The sequence below is a fragment of the Lutra lutra genome, chromosome 1 (assembly GCF_902655055.1).
Source record: "Lutra lutra chromosome 1, mLutLut1.2, whole genome shotgun sequence".
Lineage (NCBI taxonomy): Eukaryota > Metazoa > Chordata > Mammalia > Carnivora > Mustelidae > Lutra > Lutra lutra.
In genome coordinates, this window is record NC_062278.1 from 1,122,580 (window position 1) to 1,144,884 (window position 22,305).

A 22,305-nucleotide genomic window follows, 5' to 3' on the forward strand; every position below is an offset into this window, starting at 1 on the left:
CGCGAGGAGCAGGGAACACACGGGCTGAGGACTGGAGTGGGTCCTGCGGGGCCTAGACACTGCCCGCCACCTTGGCCCCTCGAGCCTGTTTCTGCAGACGGAGCCTCTCGTGAGGACAGACGGATGGGAGATGGTGAAGTCTGTGGGCCTGGGACGGGGCGGGGTTGGTCTGATGAGCCAGCGAAGGCCCCAGGGCTTCTGGCCTCCCAGCAGGGAACCGGGGGGACGGCAAAGCCACACTCAGAGGCAGCGGTGGCTTGAAGTCCGCTGAGAAAACACGTACGGAAGTAAAGGATTGTTTTTATTTCAGGAAACCTACCGAAGTGCTCTACCGTCCAAATGTCCCAGGGCATCTGAACACACTGGCCGTGCTTCCCCCCTCGTTCCTCCAGGACCTTGAGGGTCGATGGAGACGCACACTCGGCGACTCTGACCCCTTCAGAACGGAATCACTGTTGTTTTCTTTGGTTAAACTTCCAAGTCCAGTTTCAAAGAGGATTAACATCTGTGCAAAGCTGCTGGTTTTCTCCAGACGCCCCCTGGGGTTTCCCACAGGGTCATCCTGGCGAAGGGGACGGTGCCCTCCAGGGGGCGTGTCTGGGCAGCTCCGGGGCACATTCCGCAGATCTTGGGAAGTCGCTGTTAGCCCCGGGGTGGTCCCTGGCGTCGGCTCCCCGGGGCCCCTGCAGGAGTCCCAAGTCGTGAGGACGCAGAGACAGGAAGCTCACGCCGGCGCCCGTGTGAAGCGGGTTGTGGACGGTCCACAGAGCCTTGGGGCCATTGGGGGGGCCCACCCGGGAGCCCACTGCTCAGCCCCAGGCACAGTCTGGTCCTCGAGCTCACAGGGCTCCCTCCCCCCTCCCCTGGCGCTTCTCCGCGGGCAGACCTGCCCCCTTGCCCCGGGCTCCCCACCCTGGCCAGTGTCCTTCCACCTGGAGGCCGTGACCCACCAGGCAGGGCCCAGGTTTGGAAAGCCCCTGGCGTCTGCCGCATTCACAGCTGACAGCAAGCTGACTGGAGCGTCCCCTGAGGGCATGAAGTGTGGGGCCCCCGAGGCCTAGGATGAAGGGTTAGAGGCAGCAGGCAGTGCCGGTGCGGAGGAGCTTTGCCACCTCCTCCTGCTCCAGCCTTGCTCACCCACAGGGCCGCCCGGCCCGCCCCCACCCTCCTCAGGAGCACCCCCTTAAAGCCTACAGAGCCAGCGGAGGGGGGCTGCCAGGGGAGGGGGCTCGGGGAGAACTCTGCAGGGTCTGGAAAAGCATCTGCACAACTCCTGGGGACCACACCACCCTCCTCTGGGGGCGTCAGGAGCACCCATGGGAATGAGCCCCTCCCCCATACCCTCTGCCCCCAGGCGACCGACCACCCTGGGTCCCGCCTCCGCAGGGCTGTGAGTCCGCACACAGCGGGCACTCCCCGGAGGTCTCTGCAAATGCCTCCAGCTGCCTTGGACCAACAGGCAGGATCTTGGGCGACAGGAGCTCTGCTGAGTCTCAGACCCCCTCCAGGCCAACCTGACAGCCCAGATAAGCCGCTATGAATGGAATGTGACCTCCTCCTGGGATGTCAGCCCCCAGCCAAGCAAATAAATCACCTGGAAGAAAACCGGCCAGGCCGTGCTGGACAGAGCGTCACGCGGATTACAGACGGTGTGCGGTGGGGGTGTAGCTGCCCCCCCGACTGCGGTCCTGTGTCCGCCTCGGTCCCCCACCACCCCACAAACCCACCGTGAACAAGGCTTCTGGCCGGCCTGTGCCCCTGACGGGCTGCTGACGAGCAGGCACAGGGCACGGGGCGTCTGCCAGGCCATAAAAGGTCTCTCGGTGTGGTCCTTGCCTAGAAATCAAAGCAAATTCTCCCAGCGAATCAGCAGACCCGAGGCAAAGATGAGCCCTCTCCACATTCCTGGGCTTCCAGTGGCTTAGGCAGCCACCCACGTTCTCCATCTGCCTTTGTAACCAGACCCGGGTCACCAGCAGTGACCCGAGCCCACCCCGGCAGACCAGCCCCCTCGTACGCAGCCCAGTCCACAGCCCACGCGGGCCTAGGGAGGGCAGAAGCCCCGGGCATCCCACCTCGGTCCCTTTGGGGACAACCAGGAAGGTGGCTGAGGGCCCCTCCTCCTGCCACGTTAGTAGACGTGGGGGCCGCAGGAGGGCAAACCGACAGGAGCTGGGAGGACACCCCACCTGCTCCAAACCTTAGCTCAGAGCCCTGGTGCACACAGGGTCACAACCAAGGCCCCCAGTCCACATCTTGCTTCACGCTAGGCGGCCAGCAGCCCCTCCAGAGGAACAGGGGGCCAGGCCTGGGAGCAGAGGCTGGGGAGGGACACCAGCGACCGAGGGTCACATGGATCCCCAAGGACCCTGCTGCTGGGGAGCGGAGCAGTGGGAAGACACGCCCCACAGTCTCTCTGGCCACACGGAGAAACCACCAGTATGGACAGACGGCCACGGCCAGTAACGGGAAGCACGTGCGTCTCCTCGCTCTGTCCCACCACATCCCGGGGTCCCCGTGCCCATGGCCCGTGCGTCGGTCAGAAATGGAAACTGGAAGCAGATGCCTCCAGCCCCCTCCACGGGACCACAGGGAGCAGAAAGAGGGGGAGAGGGGACCCAGGAATCAGCCTTCCTGGGACACAGCCCTCAGCAGGGCAGCCTGCCTGTCCACAGATGAAAGAACACATCCCACGATCGCCCAGCCCGGCAAGCAGGGTGCCATCTGTGTCCCTTCCGCCCCGGCAGCCCCCTCCTTCCAGCCGCCCCACCCCGCCCTCTCTGTCCAGCTCCGCGATGGCGAGCCAGAGAAGCACAGCCCTGCGCCCTCACCCCTCCGCTGGCCCGAACCCTGGGAGGAGCTCCTGGCCGGGACGCCGCTGACACGCTTCTCCACGGGACATGGAGGACTCGCAGACACGCCCAGGGTCATGGGCAGGAACGACAGACCTCAGTCCGGAGACGCTGCAGCAGCGTGAAAAGTGCCCACATGGTCCGTTGTCCATGGCGCGTAACCCTCCGTCGACAGGGGTGCGGGGCCGGCGCATGCTCCCACGTGGACGGGCCTGGAAGGACCTGGAGCGCGTCCCTCTCGGTGGGAGAAGCCAGACGCCACAGGACGTGGGACACGGGTGCACAGCCTTGCAGCCTGCTTGGAGCGGGCAGACCCACATGCAGGGAGCGGCCGTGGCCGCCGGCTCGGGGCGGGGAGCGACTGGGGGTGGGGGAGTTCCCTCCTGAGAACGTTCCGGAACCAGATATGTGAGAGCTGTGTGACATCGTGACTAAACGTCCCCGAATCGTTGACTTTAAAATGGTTAACCTCTTGCTGCATAAATTTTACCTCCCAAAACGATAAGAACACAATGGTTTCCGACCCACGCAAGTTAGACCTCATGACATGCATGGCAGCGGCCCACCTCGTGTCCTGGGGTCTCCTGACCTCCGTCCCCGTCCCCACCTGTGCCGGGGGCCAAGGCCAGCCTGCCTTCCTCACAGGCTGCCAGCCCTTCCCAGGGAGGCTGCCCTATCGCGCAGCCACGCGAGTACATGGCCTCACCCCTACCCGCTCCCCAAGCTTCATGGGCCGCTACCCACACCGTGCGCCACGGAGCGAGATGTACCCTCAGTGGTGCTCACAGAGGGTGGGGCGGGGGACAGCCAGGAGGGCTGCATGGGGGAGGTGGTATGAACCGTGTCCTGGGCTCCCAAAACGATGCTGGGAAGCAGCCTGGGCCACGGAGGCCCCAGGGCCCTGAGTCACCCTGCTCATGACTCAGACCTGAGCTCCTGGCCCAGGTGCAAGCCCAAATCCCCGAGGTCTCGGGTTCCTGCGACCTCACCCCTCCTCGCCCAGCCGCAGGCCCAGCGCTCCCCAGGCCTGAGTGAGCTGTCCGCCGGGCGGCGGGAATCGGACCCGGAACCTGGCGGGACTCCGGGCAGCGAGAGGCGCAGGACGCTCAGGCCCCGAGGCAGCAGCCCCACGTCAAGAGGGCAAATCCAAACACTGCCGGCTCAGGGCAGCTCATGCCGCAGCGGCCCCAGCCCTAGCAGGCTTCCCGGAGCCTCCCGCCAAGCCCGGACGGGCTGCCCCGACACGCAGGCAGTGGGTGAGGTCACGGCCGGGATGGGCGAGGGGCAAGAGAGGGCCTGCCTGGGAGAGGCGGTGCGCGGCCCACGGGCTCTGTGCGAGCAGGTCCCAGCCGGCGCCTGGTGGGGGTCAGGGGTCTGGGGCCGAGGGAGGCCATCAGGCCGGGGGAAGAAAAGCCTCTTGGGTCAGGACCTGCCTCCTGGGGTCCACTTCTGGAAGTGAGTGGGGGCCACGAGCAGGCAGGGGTCAGGGAGTCTCTGGGAAGGTTGTGCACCCGTGGAAGGAAGAGGGGCCGCTGGGGGGGGCGTGGAGCTTTGATGTGAGCGCTCTGGGGTTCACAGCAGCCCCCACGGGGTCTGGGTGTGTTGGCGCCCCTGGCCACTTGCACATGCTCCAGAGAAACCCTCATTTCAAGCACACGTGCACACACATACGCGCACGCACACGCGTGCACATGCACACGCCCCCCTTGCCCACCCGCCGGGCACACATGCGGTCTCTGGAAAGAGCTGCCTAATCCAGGAGTGTCCTGTCCTGCCAGCCCCGTGGGCAGCAGCGCTCAGTGCCCTGTATGCCGAGAACAGCACCCTCTCAGCTCTGCGATGGCAGCTCCCTGCCCCCTGCATTCCCGGTCCCAGCGGGCCCCACTGGCCAGTCCTCCTGGCCCCAGCCACAAGCCCTGCAAAGAGGAGGGCCCTGCACATGGCTGGGGGATGGCCGGGGGATGGCCGGGGGATGGCCGGGGGATGGCCGGGGGTTGGCCGGGGGTGGCCGGGGGTTGGCCGGGGGTGGCCGGGAGGGCTCTGCACCGGGGAAGAAGGCCCCTTCCGTCCAGGGTGACAGAGTCCTCACCAGCAGGCACCTTGGCCATGGCCAGCAGGCTCAGTGCAGCAGCAAGATGAGAGACGTGCCCGAGCCACAGACGCCGTCCTCCAGCCGGCTTGGAGGCCACGGGGCAGCACCTCCGCGGGGAAGCACCTGGGGGGAAACAGGCCACAGTGGCCACTCTGCTGCTCCCGGGGCGCCGGCTGGTGGGAACAGGAGCCGCTGCCCTTTCGGCGTGGTCCCTGTGCCCGGCCCATGTGGGGCCCTAGAGGCCTGGCCCTCAGCCGTGTGCTTCAGCGGACAAGACACCCGGGCCCTGCAGCTCCCCTGCCCCCCAGTCCTCACACACCCGTCCACGGATGGGGCAGCCGGGCTCGGCGTAGAGGAGGTGACATGGTCCTTCCAGGCCCCGGGAGTCACAGACGCCCCTCATCAGAAAACAGCCCAGGGGCCAGCTGCCCGGCTGGCGTTCTGGCACTCGTGGGGTAGCTGAGCCAGGCGGGGGTCCCAGCCCGTCGGCGGTCGCTGGCTGTACCAGGAGCTCCGCTGTGCCCCCGCCCCGGATTCCACCTAAGCAAGGCACCCGCACCCTCATGGTCCTCCCCGGATTCCCATCACCCAGGAGAGCGGGGTCTGTCACCCCGCGAGGACATGCACACAAGTCTAAGCTGACCGATGTGTCCGGACTCATCCGCCTCCTCCCCTCCTCTTCCTGCTGCAAGGCTCAGCGTCATCAGGGCCCAAATCTAGCTGAACCCAGTTCACTTCAACGCCTGACTACGTCCTCCAGGGCCCGGGAAGGCCCCGCAGCCCCCTCTATCTGCCTGTAAAACCCTCTGGTCACAGGGAAGCCCCCCCACGGTCGCTGCACGCTGAGCCTTCAGGGGCCCATTTCCTTCCTCCTCTGGGAGGTCCCCTGAGCCCCTCTGGGGAGCCTGGTGTAGTGGGTGGTCACAAGGCGGGAAGGGGGACAGACAGCAGGGCAGGGCTCCGTGGGAGGCACGCGGTGTCCATGAGCACGAGCCCCGGGGCCCTTCCCCACGGGGAGCAGCCCTCCCAGAGCTGGGCAGGGCGGCTCCCCTTCTTCCAAACTGCAGGCCGGAAACCACGAGACTCTGGGCCCAGCCGCCCATGCTCGGTATCCGGGGGCCTGGTCCACACCGCGGGCCCGATTCGAGGCCAGCCTTGGAGATGGGACCTGCCTCCGCCACCATCACACCCCGGGACCGCAGGAGATGCAGGGGCCGCGCCCCTCACAGGAGGTACCACTCTGCAGAGGACGCTGGGCCTCTCCGGGGCGCCGTCCCCCGCTGGGGCATCTCCTGCACACCTGCCCGGGTCCGGCAGCCAGCACAGGTGGGGCTGAGCACAGGTGGGGCCGAGCACAGGTGTGGTCACCGGCAGCCCGCGCCCGCCCCACCCGCTTCACTGCCTCTCCGAGAGAGGGGCCTTCCGTCCGCCCCCCGGGTCTGAGCCCCAGCCTTCGAGGCAGTACAGCCCGCCGTGGCCTGGACCCTCCTCCACGGAAGGGCCCGGCGAGTGTGGATTTGCTCCGACTTGCTCCTCAGACACCCTGCGGAGGGCCGTGAGCGACCTGTTGTGTTGTCCGCCCATCAGACCAGGCGCCGGGGTCCGGCGGTCCCTCCCCACAGGCACCTGCTGTCCACGGCCTCGGAGCCTTGGTCGGCTGGGCTCCCCGGCCCACGGATGCTGGCGGGAGGCCCCCCTTGTCCTCTCCAACCCTGCTCACATCACTCCCCCTTAGATTCCAACTCGGAGTCCGAGAGAGCCGGCACGTCCAGCCACTGCCCGCGGGGACGCCGAAGAGCCTGGTCCCGAGGGAGCCCCAAGGCTGTGGCTCCACCTCCGGACCCCGCAGCCGGTAGGACGGTGCCTTCCCCTACGTGTCCACAACACATCTGGGCCACGATGAAGCTGTTCTTCCAAAGGGGGGTGCCTGTCGGCCTGACGTGTTAATGTTTGACCGTGCCCGTGATGACTAACTCGGCGCTAACCAGGGTGACTCCAGGGCCACAGGGCGGGGGAGGGGTCCGTGCTGCGCAGCAGCCAGTGCAGACCTGGGCCAACCCTACAGAGACGGGGACGCAGATGTCCCCCACCCTGAAGGAAGTCAGAAGACCATACTGCCCGCCCCAGTGGAAACAGGGGACCCCCGGGTTCCTGTCCCGCCTGGGAAACACTCACTGGGGGGAGGCTCCCATATCCTTCTCTCTTCAAGTAATCTGAGCACGTTGCTGGGGGAGCGGGGGTGACCGAAGCCTCCCCACACCCAGCAAGGGGACTCGGGGTCTTGGTGGCCCCCCAGGCAAAAGCAGCCATCCTCGACCCCCTACATTCAGGGACCAATTTCCAAATGGGGTCCGCTCCAGGGGTCAGGGAACAGCAGCAGGGACGGTGGGGCCCGGGACGGGCTGGGGCCACTGGAGCCATGCAGTGGGCCTCTCTCTGTGGCCGATCCCTGTGCCCTGAGACACAACGCTGTGTGAGCATGGGGGGCACACCTGTGACTGCGAGGGGGCATGTGTAAGCATGGGGGGCACACCTGTGCCTGCGAGGGGGCATGTGTGAGCATGGGGGGCACACATGTGATTGCGAGGGGGCATGTGTGAGCGTGGGGGGCACACATGTGATTGCGAGGGGGCATGGGTGTGAGCGTATCGGGTGGGAGGGAGTGAGGCCCCCCATGACTGGCTTGCTCGGCACAGACTCCGCGGCACACGTACCAGTGAACGGCTCAGAAGTTGCACCGGCCGTGGCCCCCCTGCGCCCCGGGAGACGCTGATCCGCATCCGTCTGCATGTCCTGCTCCCGGCCAGGGGGAGCGGGGGGCAGAGAGGACTGGCAGCCAGCTTCCCCCGCTGCTGGAGGGAGGGAGCAAGAGGGCGCCTGCCGCAGAGAGTAAAACGGTGGGGGCCCTGCTCACCTGGATGCAGCCTCGGGGTTTGGCCCGGTGACCCCTGTGGGCTCATTGGGAGCGTTTCCTCATCCAACAGACGGACGTCTGGTGCGAATCCCCCTAACGCCTTGGCCCGCACCCAACAGCCTCGCTTCCAGGAGGGAGGGGCGCGCCGGCAAATGTCCCCCATCAACCTCCGGGCTGGGCTGGCGCGGGGACGTGGGACACAGCAGCCAGGGGAGGCCCCGAGCTGACCACCGTCAGGTGCAGGGGTGGCTTGTCACTGCCACTTTGTGCCCCTCATGCACCCTGTGCTGTTGGGACAAACCCCGGCCAGGCCGCCGTCCCGCTGCTCAGCGGACCGTACTCATGTCTCCCAGGCCAGTGGCACCTTGTCCCGGGGCAGACGCACAGACCTTGCCCACCATCCGCCACCCCCGCGGGCAGTACAGGGTTTACAATTCTGGCGAGGGCACCTGGGGGTCAGCCGGTGAGGCGTCTGCCTTCGGCTCAGGTCATGATCTTGGGGATGGAGGCCCGCGTCAGGTTCCCTGCTCAGCGGGGAGTCTGCTTCTCCCTCTGCTGCTCCCCCTGCTCATGCCCTGTCCATCTGTCTCTAGGGGAGGACTGGGAGGGGGCTGAGTGCCCCACACACAGGTACCAGCTGACCCGGGACAAAGCAGGAACCAGCACGGATCCCCCTGGGGGCCCGTCTCGCGGAGTGGGGGCCGTGTGGGAGAAGCAGGGATAAGCCATCATCCAGGAGAAAGGCCAGACCATGCACGGGGCAGGGCAGGAACCAGACCAGGGGAGCCAGATCTGCACACGCCCACACCCAGCTTCCAGCTAAAACTGTGGCTCCTGGTTCCCGGGAGCCGTGGCCCCTTCTCCCCCCAAGTCCTGCACCACTGTCTCCTGGTGGCCAGAGTGAGGGCAGTTGGCCTTCTCCACACGGCCCCCATGCCGTTCCCCGGCGCTGGGCCCAGAAGGTCCAGAGGGCGCAGGAGTGGACCCTGGGGAATGCCATGGCCTCCAGCCCTAACCCTGTTGCTGGGATACTTGGGGGGGAAGAAACGCTAGCGTGCCGGCTCAGTGTGTGGCAGCACCGACTCTCCCCTCCTTCCCAGAGGTACTCGCACCCCAGATCGCCCGGCGTCCTCAGCTGGGCAGGAAGGGAGGAGGGAGCCATCCCAGCGCCTTGTGGGGATGGTCCTACAGCACAAGGGCCGTCCGCGGCCTGTTCCCGGGCTGGGGGGAGCTGCACGGCTGCGGATGGGGACGGGGCTGTCGTGGTGTCAGGACACACATGGTCGGCGAACGGCGCCGTGGCTCAGCCACCGTCTGTTCTCCTGCCGAGAATTCTCCTATCCTGGTTCCCGGGAGCGACGCGGCCCGTGGGGGGCACAGCCTCACCTGCCCTGCGGGACGGAGACGACACACCGCAGCTCTGGGAAGATTCGGTCAGTGAAGCCGGCAGGTACACGGTGGCAGACCTGCCAGAAGCCATGGGGGACAGTAGGAGCGTCCCGCAGACACTTGGATGCCTCTGGAGGGTCCCGGGGCCTTGCTGTCCCCAAGGGGACGCGAGGACAGGCAGGCACACACAGCAGGGAGCCACGGGGGGAGACCCTGGGACCCGAGGCCCCGGCTCACGGAGGGGAGCTCACAGCACAGCACAGACACGGCTCGGGCAGCGACGGGCCGAGGCAGGAGGAAGTCAAGGATGTCGGATGATCTAGTTTACTGAAAGGGAGCCACTTGCAGCTGTGGGAGGGGGGTCTCCCGAGGACCCCACCTCAGGGCGGGTGTGGCTGCCACTAAGTGACCCCACATACACGGCCCCGACCGCCCGCGGGGCCCCCGCGGAAGGCGCCTCAGGGAGCCAGAACGTGGGTCACCAAGACTAGGGCAAACGTCAGATGAGACGCTTCCAGACACTCGAAACTCACAAACTGAGTAAATCTACGTCAACCGACGTGTGAGCAGAGGCCCGCGCCATAGACCGGGACGGGAGCCCGAGGGGAGACCAAGGCAGCCGACTTCCCGTGGAGTCTGTGGTAATTGTTTGCTAACAGGTTAGAGCCCAAAAATCAATTTCACTAGGACTTAGACCGTGGGGCACAGGGCCTAGGCTGGGACCAGACCACAGAGGAGGGTCAGCCTGGCCTGGGGGCCCCGGCTTCCCACCGTATGAGGCAACGCCATCCCCCACACCTCGACCCAGGGAGGTCTGCACAGAGGCCCAAGGAGGCCTGTCCACTTCTGAGAGCCCGGGGATGGGAACTCTGCACCCCCAAGTCCGCGGCCCAGCCGCCAGCCCCTCCCCGGCAGGGGGCAGCCCACGGCACTGCCCGCAGGACACAGATCCAGGCCGGGGGGAGCCCCTCGCCCTACCTGGACATCCCCCAGGGCTACTCCATGTGTGAGGTCCCAGAAAAGGCCACTGCGCAGAAGCACGGGCTGAGGTCCCCAGCATATGGGAGCAAACTAAAGCATCGCGCAGGGGTGTGGCCACTGTGGCCCCGGCCGTGAGCAAACCGGTCTCCACTCGCACCCCCCACCAGGTCCCAGCATTGCCACAACAGCGTCCAGACGGCTGTGGACGCAGGCCGCTCAGCACACGTCGCGTTAGCCTTCTTTCCACGGGAGGCTGGGGTGGAGCGAGACAGGGCCCCCCGTCAAGCTTCCCATCCCTCCATGCCCCTGCGTCCTCAAAGGCCCCCGCTCAGCCGTTTCTAGGTGTGTCCGAGCCCCTGGCTGCTGTCCAGGGCACCTGGGGGTTGTTCTGCTGGGACGGGAACGTCCCCTGAGCTCTGAAAGCCGCTAGGACAGACCCGTCACGGGCGTCTCTGTGGGGAGCCGGCGCCCAGGGTGTCGGTGTCAGGATAGGGGAGCTGGCCGCCAGGGGCCTGAGGGGCAGGAAGCGTGTCCCGGGGGCCCTGCACAGGAGGGAGACCAGCTCCCACCCCGACTAGCACTCTGCACCTGAGAAGAGCAGGCCCCACGGTCCTACCCCTTCCCGTGGCGGAACCATGCACTGGGCAGTGTCCTGTGGCAGTTGTGGCCGAAGACTACAAGGCCGTGACCTAGAACAGCCCACGTTTATTTTCCTACAGTTCTAGGGTCAGAAGTCCCAAACCCCCACATCAGCGAGACGGGTCCTGTCCGGAGGCTCCAGCGGAGAATCGGCTTCCAGCCTTCTCTAGCCTCCTGACGTACCTGAACACCACGCCGCCCACCACCCGCAGGGCCAGCGGCCTCGCTCCCCGAGGACGGCGTCTCTCTGGTCGGACGTGTGACCCTGCCCTCCCGCCTCCCCCACCCTTGTTAGGATGCCAGGATCACTCGCGGATGCCGGACGCAGCCCCCTGGCTCAAGGCCCTTCGCACCATGTCAGGCAGCACCCACAGGGCCTGTGGACAGGGACGGGGATGTCCCTGGCGCAGTCCCTCAGTGGACCGCAGAGGTTATGAGGGATTTGTGTCCAGGGTCTTAACCGTGGGGGCGTCAGGTATCCGGAACGCCGCCGTGCTGTCGGCCCTCACACAGGCGGCTGTAGCTGGTTTTGGGACGGCCACACGGGCTTCCGCACCCAGAGCAAGGCGCCATCCACAGGGGCCAGGCCTGTGGCCGGGGTGCAGGGAGGGCGGCCCGGTCTGTTTAAAATGTCGGATTTCCCCCTAATGACAAGAAAGGTGGTGTCGGGATGGGTGTGTTTTCTTTTCTGGGTCCAAACTCCCAGCGTCGTTCTCCATTATTCTCACAATACAAGGTCATGGACGAGGAGCCTGGCAGATTCTGAGCCAGCCCTGGGGGTGCAGGCCGAGTTTAGCCAGAAAACGCCCCGAGGTGGGTGCCCATCCCTGCCCAAGACAAGCAGCGAGCACACGGTGACCCCACGGTGGGACGGGGTCAGCCTTGAGACCGGAGAAGTGAGCCCGGCAATGGCCAGGACCTGCCCGTGGGGCAGGGGGGCCGGGGGCCCCAGAGGGCGTCTGAGAACAGAAGGGCCCCCTCCTCCCAGGGCCGAGAGGCTGCAAGCGGTTCAGCCCCAGGTGCAGACTTGCTCAGGGTGGGGGGAACCACTCAGCTGAAATCATTGTCCTCCAAGGGCCGGCCTGCGGTCCCGTCCTAGAGGGCGTCCCAGGACACTGCAGGTGAGGGGCAGGTGTGCGACTGGCCTGCAGGGCAGCGTCAGGGCCCCTGGGGCTGGAGGGGACTTCGCCTTCTCATGACCCAGGACAGGGGCGGAGGGCCGGGGAGGTGAACACAGGCTGAGATGACAGATGACAGGAAGGGGCCCCACGTTCTCCCTGAGGCCTCCCGGACGGCCTGACACCAGGCGCAGTCCAGGTTTACAGGCACGGACGGGCCTGCGTCCAGGAAGCTCCTGGCTGGCTCGCCAGCTCGCAGAGAACAAGAGACTGTCTGAGCGGGAGCATTTTTTTAAAACACGGCAGCCTAGTAACAAGATCCAGCAAGCGGAGGCAGGTCCATGGCCCTGATCCCTCCAAAGGGACATGTGGGTGGGCGTGGCCAGGCGGGAGGGGGCGAGAACAGCCCCCCAGGACTCGGGGGCGCGGGTGGTGAGGGGGCGACTTCGTCTGATAGAAACCATCACTTCAGCAGGCACAGCCCACCGCCAAGTAAGAAACACAAACGCAAAACCCATTTCCTGCTCCTGGTGTCCCCCTGCCCCTCTTCCCAGGCCCTGCCCAGCCCATGACGGTCCCCAGAGCTCAGCGAGGTGTGGTCAGGACCCATCTGAGAACGCCGACCTGTGCTGTGCACTCCCTGAAGGGCGTCCCGTTAAACCCCAGAGCCCCACTGTCTGCCCCATCCCACAGCTCACACACAGGCTCAGACAGGGTGAGGCCCCCGCCCAGCGTCACACAGCGCTCGGCGGCAGCTCTGGAATCACACTTGGGGCCTGGGTTCTCAGCCATCCACCAGGGCAGGGTGGACAGCCTGGCCTCCGGTCAGCGGCGGCAGTCCTCAGGGTGGCCGCAACGCTTCTGTCCAAGGACTGTCCGCGTCCCACAGCCACGAAGGCAGAGTGAAGGTCGGCAGCCACCACGAAGCCCGCAGCCTCCCCGTGCACTGCTCAGCCACGCAAGCCTCACGACGCTCCTGTTCTGCCGCGTGCCCAGCGCTCGGGTCCAGCTCAGGGAACCGGCCACAGACAGGAGGGGAAACAGCTCCACCGGGAGCAACAGCGGCGCCAGAGGGACGGCTGCCCGCACAGAAGGAGCGCAACGCTCGGCCCAGCGCGGACCCTGGGAGCAGGGGAAGCGATCGGCCCGTCCGGGCTCTGGTGTCACCGGAGACCGAAAACTCGCTAAGTAGAAAGAACATTGAAAAGACTTTCCCCCCGACTTTGAAAGTGATGGCGCGTGGCCTGGGCGGCTTGGGCTGGACCCCACACAGGCCCTGAGGCTGCTCATCGTCCCCTGACCCCAGGCCCCCGGAGGGACCCAGCAGAGTGACCAGCGGGGTCTCGGCACCCTCAACCTCCCAGCCCTGCACCAGCCAAGACCGAACGTACGTTTTCTGAGGTCTGGACCGACACCAGCCCGCTACCTGCTCTCAGCACCCCGTCCCCGGCCGGAAAACGGCCCAGACACCGGCGCCAGGCATAGGACAAGGGGCCCACCTCGGCCTCTTTCCTCCCCCAAGCCCATCAGGTGGGTTAGGTCTCTGCCACGCAGCCCGCCCAGGGAGGGTGGGGACGCTAACCCCTCCCCGCATGTCCCCCCCCCCCGACCCCGCCGGCCTCCCGACAGCACGGGGTGGGGACCACACTCTCCATCAGGCACTGAATCCGTGATCCCTTCCAAGATGAGGCTCCGGACGGTCTAACCGGAAACGTGGAGGAAAGGTCTCCGCTCATCCTGGAGGGGTAGGATGTCTGGACTCGGGCCTGTGCACCGGGGTCGCCCAGCCTCCAGCTCTGAGCGGACGGAGCGGCGGCTCCACCAGCCCATCACATTGCTGGGACCGGGACATCCGCGTTGCACAGGTAGGCGCTGAGAGCCGGTGAACCCGCTGCAGAGCCGCGCCCTCCCTGCACGGCCTTCACGCCAGCCCACGTCCCCCCGGAACAGAGCGGCGCCACCCGCATTCCCCGCAAGCAGCCGTGGGAGCAGGCTCCTGTCCATGGAGGACACGCAGCGGTCAAAGGCCGGCACCCGCTGGGGGGCCCCAAACTCGGGTGCAGAACAGAGGATGCCGGATGGTGACTCATTTCAAGTCTCCTCGAAGGAGCAATGAAATGTAAAACCAGGTTCTTCAGACTAGAATCCAACGACGGCCTGAATAATTACAGACAAACAGCACGTGGTGGCGGCAGCTCCAGCTCCAGCCCCGCCCGCCCCAGAGGCCACCAAGCTCAGGTGGCACACGCTCCCTCCCATCTCCGGCCCAGCCCTCCTGAGCCCTGGGCTCTGGCCTGACGCCCTCTCCCAGGAAACGCCCTGCAAAGGCCAGCAGGGCCCGCAGGCAGTGCTCTCGCCCACCCGAGGCCTTGTGGCCCTCCAGAAACCAGGTGTGGCCCAGGGCCCGGCCACCACACAGCTCAGCACTGGGAGCCACTGCCCGGCTTCATCCTGGGGATCAGCCTGGGGGGACCCCATCCGCCAGCGTGAAACCCCAAAGAGGGACGTGCCTGCAAACAGGCCCTCTCGGGCTCGAGCTGCAGACAGCCGGAAAGGCCGTGCTTGGGCTTGTCTGTGCCCCAGGAGCCGGGGAGGTGGGGGGTGCTCCTGCAGGCACGGCGGGCGCAGCACACCCCAGCCCGGCAGCCTCAGAGTTCCACCTGGCTCGGTGCACCGTGACGGAAGCGCCTGCTGACAGCCCGCCTGCCGTGGCCCCGACCGCCAACCCAAAACACGACTAGCCGGTCGTCCAGCCGGCCACGAAGCCGCAGGCCTGGCAGACACGGGGCAGGACCACGACGAGTGTCACATGTGGCGTGTGGCCAAGAGACGTCTGCAACACCTACGACACCTACTGCTCACCGCGCCCCGGGAAGACGGTGCCGCCTGCCACCAGGGAGGGACGGGGCCACGGCGGCGAGGTGAGGCTCAGAGCAGGGTCGGCACACACGAACAAGGGGGAGGGCACCCAGACACCTGGCGGGGGGCTGGTTCAAGACCCTGAGCCCCCAGGGAGGGGAGGCCATGCATCCGAGAAGCCAGGCCACAGCGCTGGGGGGCCCAGAGCGCACTGTTCTTGTTGCTCTTACTTTCAAACTGCACCAAATATGATAATCTTACCAGCACAGCAAACACGCGTTTTAGTTCTCCCAGTACTGGACCCTCCTCCTCCAGAACAGTGTCAGGGGTCTGGGAGTTACACACGTCGGGTCCCGGGACATCCACCTGTCCCGGCTGAGGCTGAAGCGCGGATGGCAGGCACTCTGCCCGCCAGCTGTGATCTCTGGAGAGGGGTGCCCCCCCCCACCCCGGGCATAGGCAGATCACCCCCCAGGGAACAGCCTCCCAGGGCCTTAGGAGAGGGACAGCAGAATGCAACACCTGTGACAGGCCCCCAACGGCACGGGGGAACCACACCTGGGCCAGATCGGCAGGACACGTGCGTGAGGAACGGCCAGCCCTGCAGCCGGAGCCCCCGCAGCCAGAGCTGGGGCCACCGGCTGCTCATCAGCGAGACCTGCTCGCCTCCCCACACACACCCTCCTCTGACCCCTGAGCTGGCCGGCAGGAGGTCAGCACCCGCCCACCCCCTCCCCCCCCCCCCCCCCCCCCCGCCACCCTGGAGACCACCCCTTGGCGGTCCGGCCCTTCCCAGCAGGCCTTGGGCCATGAGACTGGACGAGGCTGACTGGACGTCGTATCAGAAGACGGGCTTTGCCCTGTTCGGCACATTCTCGGCGAGGAGGTTTTAGGGAACCTCAGCCTCCCCTGGGAGGTGCCTGGGAGGAGGGAACAAGGGTCTCCAACGCATGTCCATGGCCATGTGCCCTGACGCGCACAACCGGCAGCATACAGCCTCTAACGGACCCCCTTTTGGGGGAGCGGGTGGATGGCCGCTAGCGGAAGAGAAGCAGGTAGGCCTCCCCAGCCCCGGACGAGGCTGAGAAGTGGAGCATGGAGGAGACGCCTCCCTCTGCAGCTTCCCCTCCCAGCCTGGACGCCCCCTGGGGTCCCGCACCTGTTCTGGGGAGGCCTCACCGCCCACACGGGGGCAGGGGGTGGGCCCTACCCGCCCCACCCGGAGCCCCGCCCCCTCTCCTTAGTGGGCAGAGAGCCAAGCCTTTGCAACAATTTGGATGAAGGGAACTAAGTCCTCCTGGTGGAGAGCGCGTGGACGTGTGCGCACGCATGTGAGTGTGCTGGTCTGTGTGTGCGTGTGTGCACAGACCCGTGCATGTGCTGAGTGTGTGCATGTGCGTGCATGTGTGTGTGCGTGCGCGCAGACGTGTAAGCATTGCACGCGCGTGTCGGGGAGATGCAGCGAGTGTGGGGGCAGGGCCCTCTGGATGGGGTCAGTGTCACTCTTTCTAGGTTTCGCCCCATAGCACTTTCCCCTCTCCTCCCGCTTCTGAAGGAAAACAGGAGTACCCTGAAAAACGAGTTTTGCTGAAATTCAAAACTATCTTATGAAGTCGTGTACCCGAACCCTGATGGCGGCCCTGAAGCCGGGCCACAGCTTCACCAAGAACCAGGCCCTAGAACCAGGCCACCTCAGACGAGTGCTTGCCATCTGCTTTGGTCCGATGCGACCAGGGAGCCGTGCCCCCAGGATGACAGACCCCCCCCGCAGACATGGGGGCCCCAGGATCTGTGCTTTGTCTGTTCAAACCAGGACCCCGGAGGCCCACCCAAGGACCCCGAGCTTCCTGAGGGAATCCTAGCAGTGAGAAGGGGTGGGAGCCTGGGGCCGAAGGCAGGGGTCTGCCAAGGCCAGATACAAGATGGCTTGGATGGGCACCAGGGTCCAGGGCTCCCTGCAAATGCCCGCGGGACTCTATCCTTGTGCCCCAACCCCGATCTGACCCACTGCTCACAAACGCTGCGGGCGTGCACAGCCACATCAGACCCTGGGAACCCACACACGTCCACCAAGACAGCGGGTCTGCTGGCAGCACTGAGTCTCTGAGGTCACAGACAGCTCGGCCCATAGACCCCCCAGGCACCTAGTTACGGGGGGTGGGGTGGGGGTGAAGGCACCAGCTCGTTTATGACCATCAGACCCACATGAGCAATCCTTAGACGAAATAGCAAAAGACGTTCTTTTTTGCAGGGGAGGGGTCAGGGGCAACACAGAGACATGGAAAAATGCATCATTTTTGTTCCCAAAAATGTGCAAATCAGCAAACTGGGCCTCAAACCTTTAATTCCCAAGGATGATGTCTAAGGGTTTCTAGAAAAAATTGAGCCTCTGCTAAGTCAGGATTTCACACACACTAAGTCTTCTCCGATAACACCTAGAGGGGGCAAGTGTTATCCCATTTCAAGAGGACTTAGTCCCAGCAGGGGTGAGCCCATGCTCCCCGCTGAGACCGCTTCCTGCATTAACCTCTAGGATGCAAAGAGACTGCATTCCACCAGGGGCGGCTTCCTTCCCAGAGGACCCTAGACCTGGGCCACCCCAGCACAGCCCCAGGAGTGCTGGGGACACTGAGCACACATGGTTTTTCCCACCAGCACTACCCGCCCCCTCAGAAGTCGACCTTAAGTCCAGCACCCTACCCTCAGATCTCAAGATACATCTCACCAAAGCTTACGGACATAACATCGTATTGTTTCCACTCTGTGGCTAAAAGCCATCAACCCTGATTTCCTCCCCTTTGATTACAAAGTTTCATAAAGGGCGGTGGGGGGGGGGGAGCGGCTGGGCGCTCCAGGGTCAGAGGAGGGAGGAGGCGTGTGGCTTACAAACTCCAACACGTGCAGCCCTGGCCTGGTCCCTGTGGGCCTCACCCCCCACCCCACAGCTGCGGGGACAGCCCCTCAAGCCAGGAATCACGGCCCCCAGCGGCCTGGGAGGTGGGTAAGAGCCCAGGGAACACAACAAGGTGTAGGGACAAACGTGTTCCCCAAGGGCCCCTGGACTTGACTCACGCGGAAACAAACAGGTGCTTCCCGCAGATGTAGTGACGAGAGAGTCCCTTTGCAGAAAAGCCCGGGGCTGTCTCGGCCGGGGTACACCTACTAGAAACAGTGTAACAAGCGACTCTCTCTCTCAAGTCCTGTCCCTCCTCCCTGGCCAGCTGTGGCCAGCAGGCGTGTTGCTGCTGTGGTGACCACAGTCCACATTCTCCCGCAGGCAGGCCAGCCTGGAGAAGCGGGCTGTTGGGGACAAATGTCCGCACAGCACTGCCGCTCTACCTGGGACTAAACCCGAGACTCCCCTGCGGTGGGGGCTCCCTTCCGTGACTGGCAGGCCCCAGGGCCTCTTCCTCCTCCCCCGCCTTTGTGGGGCCAGTTAGGAAGACAAGCTGGCCCACCGTGTGTTTGGGGCCGGGGTCCCAGGAGCCGGCACAGGAAGTCGCAGCGCGGCTGGGTCCGCGGCCCTGCGCATGGTTGGCGGCCCACGCGGGGAAAGCCCGGGGTGCCGGCCAAACAGCGGGCTTCGGGGCATTGTTCCCGCCGCCGGCCTGGCGCTCCGCCGCATCAAAGGGGACCGCGCGCAACCCGACACCCTGGCGGGCGCGGGGACACAGGCCTGGCGGTGCACAAAGGCTGGCCCTGGCTTCGCCTCAACAGGTTGGAAACGCAACAAGGGCGCTCCGCGCTGCACGGACCTGCCAGGGCCCGCACGGTCACTCCCAGGCCCGGAGGCGCGACCCACTGCGGCCATTCAGGCGCCGGGAGGGACGAGCCCGGTGACGCGGACACAGGCCCTGCGGGCCGGCGGCTGACAACCCGCGCCTCCGGAGCCCCTGCGCGTGGAACGGCCGCCGCCGCCGCAGCCCCGGCCCCCCGTCCGCCCTCCGCCCGCAGCGCGGTCCGCCCAGCGCGCCAGCTTCCCAGCCGAGTCGCCCAAGTTTGGTCACGACGCGAAGGGCTCAGGAAGTGGACGGTCCCCGCTACCCCTCGGCCCAGCCCGGTCTCCGACCCCGCCGGGGTGGCGCGAACCCCCGCAGCCTCAGAATGGCCGGCGCGGGACACTCGGGACACAGGGCCTCGGCGCGACCCCGTCCGCTCCGCTCGGCCCCCGCAGCCACCTGCGCGCGTGGGCAGAGCCGGGCAGCCTCCCGGGACCGAAGCCGAGACGCGCCGGGCGTAAGGCCGCCGCCGCCTGGACGGGCCGGACACCCGCACCCAGCGCCGCTGGCAGGGGGCCGGCGCGGCGAGCCAAGCGTCGCGTCCCCGCCGGGTCTTACCTGGCTCCGCGGAGGCCGCGCGCACTCCGAGCAGCAGGACCAGCGCGGCGAGCACGTCCAGGAGGCTCCGCGACCGCGGCCGCAGCCAAGGCCACCTGCGGGCGACAGGCCACAGACCCCAGGTTAGAGCGCCGCGCGTGTCCACCTCCTGCCCGAGCGACCCGCTGCCCCTGCCCGCCCCGCACCTCGGCGCCATGCTCGGCGGGCCCGACCGTCCGCGCCGCGGATGCTGCGCGCTCGGCCGCCGGGTCGGGCAGAGGCGGGGCGGGGCGGGGAGGTGGGCCGGGGGTGCGGGGACGGGCCGTGGCGGGGCGGGACGGGGCGCGGGGGCGGGGCGCGGGGGCGGGGCGCAGGGAACCGGCCGGGACCAGGCGGGGACCGAGCGGGGCGGAGCCAGGGGCGGCCGGGGGCCTCGGGACGCGCGGAGGAGGAGCGGAGACCCGGCGGGGCGGGGCGGGGCTGGGGCCGGCCGGGGGCGGCCGGGGGCGGCCGGGCCCGCAGGGGAGGAGCCGCGACCCCGCGGGGTGCAGGCCCTCGGGCGCCGGGTTGGACCCGGTGGTGGACGGCGGGGAGTACGCGGGGGCAAACGGGGCGCGGAACGGGACGCCAGCCCGGAGCCGGATGATCCGCCGCTCCCCTGGGTCCTGGCGCTTTCTCCCCGCTCCCGCCCTCTGTCCCCTGCGCTCGTGGCCCGCCCGCGCCCGGGCCCCTGAGGGAGCTGCCTCCCGCCTCCGCCCAAGGTCTCACGTGGGGTCCCTGCCTCCAAACCCCGCAGGGTCCGCGGGTACTCAGTGCGTCCGGCTGGCGGGCGGTTGAACAAAGACCTTTCTTGCTGGAGGACAGCGGAGGAGGAGGAGGACGCTGAGCTCCTCCTGCCCAGCGTCGTGGGCACAGTGGCCGCGTCGTGGCGGACCCCCAGCCTCACTGCCTCCACGGGCGCGGGCCCAGGACAGTAGCGTTCCCCCAAGCCCCGCTGCCGGCCTCCTGCGGCGGCTCCGGGTGGATGGGCCCTACTCCCCACGGAGCCCCAGTGCGCCCTCCACCCCGGTGGGGCCCTGCCCCCACTTTACAGAGGGCCCTAAGCGGTCGGGGTGGGGGAGTGAGAAGGCCACGCAGCTCGCCCAGGGTGTACTCCTGCCCCCAGGAGTTGGCCACAAGCGCCTCATTCCCCTCTGGGGTGCAGCTGCCCCTCATCAGAGCCTTCCCCCGCCCCTTCGGGAGTTATGTCTGCTCCTCCGGGCACTTTCTCAGGCCAGAGCTCCAGAACCCAGCCTGGCTGCAAGCCTCAGGCGACTTCTGGCAGTTGTGCCCTTGGGGTCCCGCCCTCACAGCCCCCCAAGTCCCCTGCACTCAACCAGAGCTTGTCACATCCAGCTTCCCAGAGTAAATGGCCTTTCCCCTGTACCTGGTGTTCTCTGCGTTTGCAGAGGGCAGAGGCCCTAGCACCATTGCCTTTGGCTGAGTTTTGAGCTAAGGGTTCTGATGCACCCTCCTCTGTCCCTACCGGATTCTCCAGGTTGGGTGAAAAAGGGCACTGGTGGTCCATGGCAAGGACAGAAATCAAATAGAGGATTGTGACCCACTTTTTTAAACATGAGAGAACAACATGGATGAGAAATGATTAGCACAGAGTTTTGGAAATTTTTTGTTCCACGTGAGGACAGAGAGGTGGACTGGGGTCCCCCCGCGGGGTGTGTCTGTGTCTGTTGGGTGCTGGTGCAGTGCCGGGGGAGGGGTTTTGCACATGTGCCTGTGCGTGCATGCTGTGTTCATGTGTGCTGAGTGTGGTGGGTAGGAGCATGTCTGGGTCCCAGTGGCCCCCTCCTGTGCCTCACGCTCCACCTGTCGGTCTGCCGGTCCACCCTGCCTTCTGTCTGTGGGTCAGAAACCCGGCCGCCGTAGGGCGGGCTCTGAAGGGCAGCATCTCCCTCTCCTAGATCACCTGCCCTCCAGGCTGCTCCTGCTTCCACCCAGCCCAGCTCATTCTTTTCTAAAAAAAAATTTATTTAAATTCAACTAGTTAAGATGTAAGGTATTGTTAGTCTCAGAGGTAGCGGTCAGGGAGTCCCAGCTGCACACAACACCCAGAGCTCGACCCGTCACATGCCCTCCTGAATGCCCGTCCCCCGCCCATTTCCCCATCCCCCACCCCATTCCCTGCAGCAACCCTCAGTTTGTCTCCTGGAGTTAAGAGTCTCTCACGATTTGTCTCTCTCTCTAACCAGAGAGGTTCCCTTCCCCTATGTTCATCTCTTTTGTTTCTTAAATCCCACATACGAGTGAGATCGTGTAATTGTCTTTCTCTGACTGACTGACTTTGCTCAGCACAATCCCCCCCAGTTCCATCCACGCCGATGCAAAGGGCAGGACGTCTCCCTTTCTGATGGCCGAGTCACATTCCGTTGTGTAGACGAACCCCGTCTTCTCTGTCCGTTCATCTGCCGACGGACATGTCTGGCTGTTGTGGGCGTCGCTGCTGTGAACCCTGGGGGGCAGGGGCCCCTTTGGATCACTCCATCTGCATCTTTGGGGTAAATATCCAGTAGTGTGATTGCTGGGTCGTAGGGCAGCTCTATTCTCAACTTTCTGAGGACCCTCCACGCTGTTTTCCAGAGCGGCTGCCCCAGCTTGCGTTCCCACCAACGGTGCAGGAGGCTCCCCTTTCTCTGCATCCTGGCCAGCACCTGTCGTTTCCTGACTGGTTGGTTGTAGCCGTTGTGACCGCCATGAGGTGGGGTCTCACTGCGGTGTTGCTCTCAATGTCCCGGATGCTAAGCGATCAGCCCTGCCCATTCCCACATCTTCAGATCAGAAAACTTGCCGTCACAGGTGTGACTGATGCTGGTCCTGGGGCCTGTCTGGGGCTCTAGGGAGGGCGGCTGGAGCAGCAGGGCTGGTGATGCATCCCGCCCTGCTCCTGTGGCTGGGGGTTCCCCCTCCCTCCCCTTCTCCCTCTTCCCCAACCCTCCCCCCTTCTCACCTTCTCTCCCCTCCCCTCCTTCTCTCCACTCCTCCCCTCTCCTCTCCTGGGCTCACCCCCTCTGGTTGGAAACCCCGAGGGAGGGATGAGCCCACCTTTGCAGGCTTAGGGGAGAATGCCAGCATCAGAGGATGATCTGTGGAA

At 66.0% G+C, this 22,305-nt stretch overlaps 1 protein-coding gene across 1 annotated transcript in view; it reads right to left on the minus strand.

Annotated features, from left to right (window-relative positions):
• Nucleotides 1-19,469, minus strand: part of COL18A1 (collagen type XVIII alpha 1 chain) — an 87,222-nt gene extending 67,753 nt beyond the window's left edge. The window contains exons 1-2 of the mRNA XM_047718133.1: nt 19,367-19,469; nt 19,182-19,276 (exon numbers count right to left, since the gene is read on the minus strand). Coding sequence (XP_047574089.1) covers nt 19,182-19,276; nt 19,367-19,377 — 106 coding nt within the window. The 5' untranslated portion in view covers nt 19,378-19,469. The remainder of the gene's footprint in view (nt 1-19,181; nt 19,277-19,366) is intronic.
• Nucleotides 19,470-22,305: the final 2,836 nt, after the last annotated feature.